General features: G+C 43.6%; 1 protein-coding gene across 1 annotated transcript in view; it reads right to left on the bottom strand.

Annotated features, from left to right (window-relative positions):
* Positions 1-11,235, bottom strand: part of LOC114072702 — a 19,023-nt gene that overhangs the window by 2,775 nt on the left and 5,013 nt on the right. The window contains exon 2 of the mRNA XM_027910566.1: positions 10,882-11,180. Coding sequence (XP_027766367.1) covers positions 10,882-11,180 — 299 coding nt within the window. The remainder of the gene's footprint in view (positions 1-10,881; positions 11,181-11,235) is intronic.

Here is an 11,235-nt window from a genome sequence, read left to right as displayed (position 1 = left end):
TTTCTATAGGCAGATTTAATTGCAGTTCTGCTTGCACTTCTACATCTAATAGGGCTCTGTTTCCATATGGATAACATACTTGTTGTTTGGACATCCTTTCTCCGTTTCCCTTTGCCAGACTTGAAAGTGAATTGTTTGGGGATGTCTGAAGGTCTTGCCCTCCACACACTGGTTTTAATCCCTTGATTTCAGGGTTGCATTCAGTTTCAGGCTTTACCTTACATGTCGTGTCTGTGCATCTCTGGCTCCACTTTCCCAGCCTGACTTCATCCCAACCTCATCCCAGCAAACTTGCCCAATGATCCAGGGCTGTGACTGTCCCCAGTCACTGTGACCACCCCTCTCCCAGTCACCATATACAGGTGCTGCAGGGCTCTGTCCTTGTCCATGGTCCTTCCTGCCCTGCTGCCCCCTTGTATCTCAGCTCACCCACCTTTGCAGGGCAGGCCTCTCCTGCAACTCCCCACAAACTTTGTCGACCATATTTCTTCTCTTAGGAATGTGTTTAATGAAACTAAATTAGACTTAACAAAGAGTCTTCTCTTCTTTAAAATAGCCAATATTTACACATCTGTCCTCATCTGGTGTATTAGTGATGATAGATATGAGGATTGAAGTGAAAATTCAGCTGCTTCCAAGCAGTTCCTGAGACAGCAGTATGATCCTACGCAGATCACTTTTTCTAGCTCAACTTGCTATCACTTTCCGAAATACCTGATACTGGGAAAATATTGGGGAAGTCTCCCCTTGAATTGCATAAAGAGGACTGATAGGGGACCCTATCAATGTATGTGAGTATCTGAAGGGAGGGTGGCGAAAAGATGGAGCCAAGCTCTTCTCAGTGGTGCCAAGCAGCAGGACAAGAGGCAGAAACTTATGCACAGAAAGTTCCTCCTGAACAGGAGGAAGAATTTCCTTACTGTGCTGGTGACCACAGGCTGGAACAGACTGCCCAGAGAGGTTATGGAGTCTTCTTACTGGAGATATTCAAGAACTGTCTAGACACAATTTTGTGCCATGTGCTCTAGGATGGTCCTGCTTGAGTAGGGAGATTGAACCAGACGACCTAATGTTGTCCCTTCCAATCTTTCCCAGTCTGATTCTGTGACATACTGCTGACACAGTTCAACAGTACTTCTGCTTCTATGAATATTGGCTTCAAAGTGCCATAGGTGTTAATAATAGTGGCTGTCAGCCTGTTCTGTTTCGTCTTTTCTTCCTCACCCTCTTCTGTCATTCTTCCTATCCACCTTACCCATATGAAGCTGCCTCCTGTTTGTTATTCCCTGCAGTTGCTACATACCCACAATCTCTCATCCTCACTCACCCTCACAGAGGACTATGACTTCCTCACAACACGAGCAATTTCTGTCATTACTGAACATGTAGCATCTATGTCTTCCCTGCCACATCAAATGTCCAGATACCTGATTTATGACATATAAGTGTGGTTTTGAGCTGTAGTAACTAGCCAAGAATTGTGCTGGACATTACTAAGGTCAGCTTAGACAGACAGAAAAAGCTTAGGATGGGTATTTTAAAGCACCGGAGAAGACAGGCTATTTCTTTGTCCAGCTAAATAGAGAATAGTGACCCTTCTCACTGCCTTGTTTCAGTTGTCTGGGTGAGATGGATAAAGGAGAGAGCTAGTGGAAGAGGTGACATGGTGATGCATCATACCCTGAGGAGATAAAACTTCCAAGGGGACCAGTGAATCAAAGCTGAGCACTTGCCTGAAGTGTGTGTATGCCCAAGTGATAGTTGGCAGCATCCTATAGCGAAGTAGATGCTGGTGGTTGCCCCAACACTTTCATCTGCAGTGATCCTACCAAAAGGTGGGGCAGCAAGGGTGCTCATGAGTCAGATTAAGAGAAGGAATCATCAAAAATTACACGTCATAGTTACATCCTACTGGGTTTTTTTGATCTCGTTCTGTGAATGAAATTTGCTTGTTCTGTGAATACTGGCCTGCATGCAGAGAAGATTCAATCTAGAACAATCTAGAAGGCCCCTAATGCTTTATTATTATTGTTGTTGTTGTTATTATTATTATTATTATTATTATTAAGGAGGGAAAAGAAGGGAAGAGCAGTTAGGGACTGTAGCAAACAAAGTGGCTCTTGGGAGTAAAAAGCCCACTATGACTTCCTGGGTATCACCTGAAGGAGAAAACCACAAGCTCCCTCTGAAATGCATAGGTCTTCCTAACCTCAGAATGTCTGGGAAGGAGCCATAGATATTAGCTTTCCAGTGTCTCCACTTTCTTCTCAAGGCTCACCTGCAATGCTCTAATGCTCATTTGTCATAGCCTCTGAAGAGATAGGGTACCTCAGATGCCTTCCACATTCTGAAGTATTGCAGTTAATTGCCCTCTTCCCATCCTTGTAGTGTTGCTTTCCACCACCAACTGCAGGTCTTCTGAGCCAGGGCACCAGGCAGCTGGGAAGTGACTCAGCCACTCAGTCTCTGCCTGTACCCCTTGCAGTTTATAGGAGATGGTACAGGACAGTTCAGTTCTGCAACAAGGGGTACCCTCCATAACTTTTTACTTCACCTTGACAAATCAAACCCACACCATTGTAGAAGCCAGACACATGTCAAAACAAAAATTTTGTTCCCATCATCTTGAAATGCAAAAGATGTCTCAGCCATATGTTGCAGTCACCTTTATTCATGCTGTTTGTGGAGTGGATGGCCTAGGAAAGAAAGTGCCACCTCTTTCCCCATAGGAACCCTCAGTGGGAAGGAGTTGTTTCTAAAGCATAGAGCAAGTAATGGCAATCCAGACATGCTGGACTGGGAGACCCCAGATAACATGCACAAAGTGTGCAGCAGCAAAGGAAATGTCATATTCATGTGACTTTTTACTACACCACTAATATATACATACAAATTGATCCTGTAAAGTAGCATTTTCATATATATTCTATTTACAGCACATTGAAACATTAAATACTAACAAAAACTTTAATAATGTGACAGATTGATGGATTGTTTGAGTAACTGATCTGATTTTTGGAAATATTCCTGAATTGAACTCAGAAGTTATTAAAAACTTTGTGGTCTGGAATGATCGAAGAACTATTTATCTCTTGCCTTGAACCAAAATAAAACTTTAAAAAAGTCTGAGCATTTTTGCAAGAGAAAGGAAAGAAAGAAAGAGGAAGGAAAGGAAGGAAAGGAAGGAAGGGAGAAAGAGAGAAAGAAATAGAGAAAGAGAGAAAGAGAGAAAGAGAGAGAGAGAAAGAAAGAAAGAGAGAAAGGGAAAAAGAAAGAGAGAGATGTATTTATGGATTTCCTTGTAATACCTAAATTTACTGCCTTACATACCTCTTGTCATGGATTTCTTATTTTAAGAGATTACTTTTCTGTCTGGGGATTTGAAATTTCTATGAATACAAAAACCTTTTATCAAAAAAAGCCCTTTGCTGGACACTGAACAGTGTGCAGTTACACGTCCTTCCCTATTGAGACATCAATTTTTTTTACTCATGTAACAATGTGTACAGTTTAGAACATCATGCTAAATCCATCATACATGGACAAAAGATATCTTTTAAATCATCCAAAGTCTGCAATTACATTAAGGGCAGATTTGAGTTGTCTTGAGCGATTCTGTGACTTTAGTTATGTTTTTTGTGTACCCAGAGCACCCATAAACCAGAACGAATTTCACTGCAGAACATATATGAAGCGTGACAGCTCAGGAAGGCTTCAGGAAGGCCTTGAGAAAATGTTGAAGTTATTGTACAGCCTTAGGCAGCCCAAGATGAAAAACTTGTTAATGGGGCCTTGCAGCTATAGGCTTGATGCATGATTTTGATCGCTCTGTCTGTAGTATGCGCCATGTGCTGCAGTCCTGCCTCCTCAGCTGCATCTGTGAGACAGGTGTCTCCATATATCCTCCAGAGCAACAGTCACAGTTCACTAAGTGAAATTAAGCCCAAGACTGGAGTGTTGCAATTGACGGCTATAAACCATTCAGAAGGGTCAGGAAAGAAGGAAAGTGGGCGCAGATTGTCCTCTATGAAAAAAAAAAATGGACTGATAGCAAGAACTGTCTTAGAAAAACAGTGATAAACAGTTGAGAGTTTCTTGGTAAAAAAAATTAGAGGCCAAACCAACAAAGCAAACCTCATGGTTGGTGCTTACCACAAACCACCCAATGAAGGGGAGGAGGATGATGATGAAGGTTTCTTACTTCAGCTACGGGCTGTATAATACTCACAGGCTCTGATCCTGCTGGACAACATCTATCAACCTGGCATCTGTTGGAAAAGTGGCACTGCAAGTTGTAAGCCATTCAGAAGGCTCCTGAAACACATTGTAGATAATTTTTTAATCCAGGTGAAAGAAAGTCCAACTAGGGAAGAAGCACTATTTCTGTTACAGTACAACACCTGTTGCCTGACAACACAAATTAACTAATTGAAGAGGTCAAGAATGATGGTAACCTGGGCTGCTACCTAAGCCCAGACCCATCACAAACTTGAGGGGTGTGGACCAGGCAAAGTGAAAAGACAAGACCATTAATTTAGTAGAGTAAACTCTCAGTTCTTTAAGAAAACAGGGGATGGGACCCCCTGGGAAACTGTCCTCAGGGATAAAGGAGCAGGACAGACCTGTCTTAGAGAACAGGTGTACTTGATTCCCACATATAAGAAAGCAGGCTAGGAATGTAGGAAACCAGTATGTCTGGATAAGGACCTTCTGGTTGAACTGAGGTGCAAGAAATAAATGCGGAGAGAGTAGAAGCAGGGTCACATATCCAGGGAATAATGCAGGAATGCTGTCCAGGTGTGCAGGGATGGAATCAGAAAAGCTAAAGTACATCTGGTACTGAATGCGGCAAGGGATGTGAAGAATAATGTTTTCTGTAGGTACACTGAAAAGGAAGACTAAAGAAAATGTGCCCGCTATTGAATTAGAAAGGAGATTTAGTGATTACTGACATGGAGAAGATTGAAGTATTCAACAAGTTTTTTGCCTCAGTTTTCACTGCCAGTCTCTCTTTCCCATCTCCCATGTCCTTGAACTCAAGACATAGACTGGGGGAACAAAGTCCCTCGTATTGTAGGAAAAGTTCAGGTTCAAAACCATCTGAGAACCCTGAACATACACAAATCCACAAGACCTCATGGAATTCAGCCCAGGGTCCTTAGGGAATTGGCAGATATAGTTGCAGTGTAGTTATTTTTTTTTCTCTTCATCCATAATATTGATAGCAGGATGGAGTGCACCTCCAGCAAGTCTGTGGATGACACTATGCTTAGTAGTGTAATTGATTCACTGGAGGGAAGGGATGCCATCCAGAGGGTCCTTGACAGGTTTGAGCAGTGGGCCCATTTGAACCTCATGAAGTGAAACAAGGTCAAGTGCAAGGCCCTGCACCGGGGTCAGGGCTATTCCAAATCTAATTACAGACTGCAGGATGAACTGATTGCAAGCAGCCCTGCACTGAAAGACTTAGAGATACAGGTGGATAAAAAATTGGACACAAGGCAGCAATATGCAGCCCAGAAAAAGAGTTGTATCCTGGACTGCATAAAAAGAAGCATGGTTAGCAGGTTGAGGGAGGTGATTCTCTTCATTCACTCCACTGACACCTCACCTGGAGCACTCCATCCTGCTCTGGGATCCTCAAAACATGAAAGGATTAGAGGAGGTCCAGATGAGGCCTATGAAAATGGTCAGGGGGCTAGAACATCTCTCCAATAAAGAAAGGCTGAGAGAGCTGTAGTTGCTTGACCTAGAAAAAAGAAGGTTCTGGGGAGACTTCACTGTGGCCTTTCAACATATGAAGGGTGCTTGTAAGAAAGACAAAGACTTTTCACCAGGGCCTATGGTAACAGGGCACGAGGCAAGATTTTATAATGAAAGAAGGTAGATTTAGATAAGTTGTAAGGAAGAAATTTTTCATTGTGGAAGTGATGAGATGCACTGAAACAGGTTGCCCAAAGAAGTTGTTGATGCCTTCAGTGGAAGATTTCAAAGCCAGGTTGGATGGGTCTTTGAGCAATCTGGTCTAGTGAAAGATGCCCCAACCCATGACAACAAAGTTGGTCTAGATAATCTTTGAAGGATTCTTCCAACACAAATCATTCTATGATTCCATAGGGCATAGAATGGGCCATAAGTCACATGGGCTCATAAAGAGGACCTTGTTATAAGCATTTATCCGTACCAGAATTGGAGAAAAAATGTATCCCTGAATTCCTGACTGAACTTTGGGAAAGTTCCATAGAATCATACAACCAGAGAATACGCTGAGTTGGAAGGAACTCATCAAGATCATCAAATCCAACTCCTGGCCCTGTGCAGGAAACCCCAAGAAATATGCCTCACAGCACTGTTCAAGCACTTTATGAACTCTGTCAGATTTGGTGATGTGACCATTTCCCTGAGGAGCCTGTTCCAGTGTTCAAGCATCCTCTGGGGGGGAAAAGATTTCCCAACATCTAACCCTCCCCTGACTCAGCTTCATGCCATTTCCTTGAGTCCTATCACTGGTCCTGAGAGTGAAGAGATCAGTACTTGCCCCTCTGCTTCCCCTTATAAGGATGTTGAAGACCACAATGAGGTCTTCCCTCAGCCTCCTCCAGATTGAACAGACCAAGTGACCTCAGCCTCTACTCATAAGTCTTTCCCTCCAGACCCTTCACCATCCTCATGGCCCACCTTAGGATGCTCTTTAATAACTAAAAGTCTTTCTTATATTGTGGTGCCCAAAACTGCACACAATACTCAAGGTGAGGCCACATCAGTGCAGGGCAGAGCGGGACAATCCCCTCCCTTGACCGGCTGGCGATGTTTTGCTGATGTCCCCCAGGACATGGCTGGCTCTCCTGACTGACAGGGCACTCACTGGTGACTCAGATCCAACTTGCCATCGACCAGTACCCCTAGGTCTTTTTCTGCAGCGCTGCTCTCCAGTCTCTTGTTCCTTAGTCTATACACACAGCAAGGGTTGCTCCATCCCAGGGGTAGAATCCAGCACTTGCCCTTGTTAAACTTCATATGGCAGGGGATTGCTCATCTCATTTTTTGAGGTCTCTCTTCAGGGCCTCTCTGCCCTTGAGGGAGTCAGCAGTTCCTCCCAATTTAGTGTTGTTGGCAAACTTAGTATTCCTTGGAGTCCTGTGTCCAAACCATTAATGAAGATGTTGAAGAGAACTGGGCCGAGGATGGAGCTCTGCAGAACCCCACCAGTGACGTGTCACCAGCCTGATGATATCCCCTTCAATATAATCCTTTGTGCCCAACCTGTGATCCAGTTGCTCACCCATTACATAGCACGGTTACCCAGCTGTGCGCTGTGTGTTTTGTCCAGAAGGATACTGTGTGAAACAGTACCAAAAGCTTTGCTAAAGTCCAAAAGGATTGTATCTGCTGGCTTTCCTTGATCAGCCAGGTGGGTTACCCTGTTGTAGAAGGAAATCAGGTTTGACAAGACTTTCTCCTCATGAAGCTGTGCTGGCTTTGACCAGTGACTGCATTGTCCTCCAGGTGATTTTTAAGACTTTCCAGAATAATCTTTTTCATGATTGTACCAAGCACTTACATGAGACTGACAGCCTGTAGTTTCTGGGGTCCTCCTTCCTACCCTTTTTGAAAATTGGGACAACATTCACCAGCTTCCCAGGTCCCAGCTGGGACCTCTCCAGATTCCCAAGAGTGCTAAAAAATCATCGAGAGAGGTTTTGCGAAGGCATCAGCTGGCTCTTTGAGGATTCTGGGATGAACCACATCAGATCCCATAGATTTGTAGGGATCCAGCTGGATCAGCAGATCCTGCACAGTTTCAGGGTCAACTGGGAGTTTATCATTCTCACAGTCATAGTTCTCCAGCTCAGGGCACTGAGATCCTCCTGGTTCATCATCTATGTTGAAGACAGAGGCAAAGAAAGCATAAAACAACTCTGCCTTGTCCCTGTTTGTGAGGTGACAATTCTCATCCTCTAATGGGCCAATGATATTTCTATACTGCCTATTGCCATTAATGTATTTGAAAAAACTCCTTATTGTCCCCCACATTTCTGGCCAGCTTCAACTCCAGTTGAACTTTGGTCGCATGAATTTTCCCCCTACAACAGCAAGCAGCATCTCTATTCTTCCCATGTCAGATGACCTTGCTTCCACTGGGCATATACCTTCCTTTTTCACCTTATTTCCCTGTTCAGACAAGCCAGTCTTCTACCTTGTCTGCTTGACTTCTGTTTATGGATTACCTGCTCCTGTGCCCTTAGGAGACAGTGTTTAGAGAGTGACCAGCACTGATGGGCTCCAGCATCTGCAAGAACATTTTCCATGAGGATTTTACTTACTAATTCCCTGAGCAGCCTGAAGTCTGCTCTCCTCATGACCTGAGTTCAGGTTTTGCTGGCTCTCTTCCTCCTGTCAACAGAGCTCCTGGGAGACAAGAGACTTCCCTGTGAGTTGGGTCCACTCTGCACATCAGGCCCTCTGTTACCCTTAGAAGGGAATCTCCCATTACAACTACCCTTCCTTTCCTCTCAGGGGATGTGGTTGTGATGCAGGGTACAGATGGCGTTGCTTTAGGAGGCCCCTCTGCCCCAGAAGAACCTTTGCCTGCCTCATCAGTTGTCTGGCCCTCTAGTTCCAGGGACTCATACCTGCTGTATAAGGTACCAGTCCTACTTGTTAGGTTTTTAGGAGGAGGAGGAAGAATCTTCCTCTTGGTACATCACTTCTAAATATCCCAGTTCACTGTATTAAATAAATATTCTGTTACTGGAAGGATCAAGGAAATCATTGCCTGTGCTCCTGATTCTTCAACCAATTGTCCCAAGGCAAATTGGTATTTAATAAAAGTTCTGTTTGCCTATTTTTTTTTTTTAATTAAAATAGGAGACAGAAGCCATTCTGGTTTTACTGAGTACATCATTGTACAAAACTTCATATAAGAAAAAAAAAAAGGTTAGGATCTTTTTTCTTGACAATAATATTTGAAGTAATTAATTTTTTTTTTTTAATTCTCCATTACATGTAAAGAATTAAACTTATTTCTCCTTCCCCTTCTCCACCCAGAAACATTTGCAAGATCTCTTTGCATTTCCTTCTTTGCTGAGCCTAAAACTAACTGTCTATGGTTGTAAAAGTTCGTGTAGTGGTCAAAATTTGGGAGGACCAGGAAAAGGAACTTCTAGGCAAGCATATAGACTGCTCCAGGACTGTGCTACTACATCAGTGTTTAGAAGAAGGGAAAAGGCTAGGCTAAACCCAGGAAAATGTACTTGCAAAAGATCAAAAGAATTTAAAGGTAAAGCTACTTGTGGAGTGACTCTGTCAATAGAATTAAGTAAGATACAGAATTTGAAGGAAATATGTATGCTAGAGAATTATCACCCAGAAATTTCTCCCTGGTGGTGTGTGTTCTTCCCAATAGATCCAGTTCTGTGACAAGGTACTTCGCAGCCCAAAATTCACAGTGGGTTTAGCAGGTGAAACTACTGTGAAATACAGAATCAGAACAAATAAAAATCCACATGATCATCTGTTTTTATACTCTCTCATATGATGTTATTCTGCTGTTTGCCTTCTCCAGAAAAAAGGCCTCTGAAATGCCACCACATCTCTTGGAAGTCTCTCACATTTTAAGTGCATCCCAGTCGTGATAATCCAGTACCACTGACACGTTTTGAAGCTGAACCCCAAATCATCAAAACTTCACAAGACAGCATGTGATATTACATTATCAAAAGATAAAGTTAAAGAAGCCAAATTACTGTATTAATAATCATGAGACAAGAACAAGGGTCTCCTATTCTTTCCCACAGTATACTACAGATGTTCAAACATGACACTTCTCTATCCAAGTCATCCCAAGACAAAAATCATCTTAATATGTATTCAATTTGTCCCACATCATAAAACTCATGCATTGGAAAAAGTCATGCCCTTGTTTCTCTCAGCAGTTTTGAGGATAAAATTGTTTGATTAAGCCTCTTGATTTATATTATTTTACTAAAGGAAACCCTGCAGTTTTACCTCTGTTTTTCATTATTTTGGTTTTCTTTTTGTGAAATTACTTTTTCTGAATGACAAAATTCCTGAACTATAGTGTAAAGGTAGGCACACAAATAAATCATCTTAAAATAAGAGCATAGAAATGAATATGTTTGTCTACCGTTCTTCACCAAAAGAAGCATTTTGTAGGGAAAAAAATGAGGGTATAGTTAATTAAAATATTAGTACAAGGATTCCAAAAACGAGGGAAACAGAGAGAGAACTTCTATATGTCATGGGATTTTGAATGCACCTGATGATTGATGAACCAGAGAACTGTTTTTCACATCACCATTTCTCATGAAAAACATCTTTCCTTTAGTTTTGCTCAGCTCCTACTAGAGCTAAGTAGGGAATTATGACCAAAGGTTTCATTATTTTTAAGAGATGAAGCTGTGTTATGGAAAACAACTCATAACCCAGATACAGAGCCGAGTGACTACCCTGTGTTACTTGCTTCTTTTTAAAGCTCATTTACGCTAAGACGAGATCTCGAGATTACCCCCATTTTGAGCCACTTTGATGAAAAACCGTCTCAGGAACACGTATCCGCTGTCACTGTGACAGTGCTGTCAGAAGCAAAGTTTTAATTCAAAAGGAGAAATAAAAATCTCATCGTCCAGCTCTGCGTGCAATCCTGAAACTCGCGGATTATTGCCTTGCCTGACACTCATTTCAACTCTCGGCTGAAAGAAACATCGCAAGACAAAACTATTTTCTCTCCTCAGGAAGAACGATAACAAACGGGGTGCCGCACTCGGGGTTTTTTAACGAAAAATACACTTTTTTTGGAAGGAAGAAACACAAGCCGAGCGGCAGGAGCGGGCGGGGGGCGGGGCGGGCTCGCGAGTGCACCAATCAGCGCCCGCCGCGCTGCTATAAAAGGGGGCACAGCCGGAGCTGGGGCAGCCGCGTTCGCGCAGCATCGCCATGTCGGAGACCGCGCCCGCCCCGGCCGCTGAAGCGGCGCCCGCCGCCCCGGCCCCCGCCGCCAAGGCAGCTGCCAAGAAGCCGAAAAAGGCGGCGGGCGCTTCCAAAGCCCGCAAGCCCGCGGGGCCCAGCGTCACCGAGCTCATCACTAAGGCCGTGTCCGCCTCCAAGGAGCGCAAGGGGCTCTCCCTCGCCGCGCTCAAGAAGGCGCTGGCCGCCGGCGGCTACGATGTGGAGAAGAACAACAGCCGCATCAAGCTGGGGCTCAAGAGCCTCGTC

This window comes from Empidonax traillii, unplaced genomic scaffold, assembly GCF_003031625.1.
Source record: "Empidonax traillii isolate 1590-97213 ecotype Southwest subspecies unplaced genomic scaffold, ASM303162v1 scaffold3741:size47481, whole genome shotgun sequence".
NCBI classification, from domain to species: domain Eukaryota; kingdom Metazoa; phylum Chordata; class Aves; order Passeriformes; family Tyrannidae; genus Empidonax; species Empidonax traillii.
The sequence above is the reverse complement of the archived record's forward strand: the minus strand, read 5'-3'. Positions and strand labels throughout refer to the sequence as shown.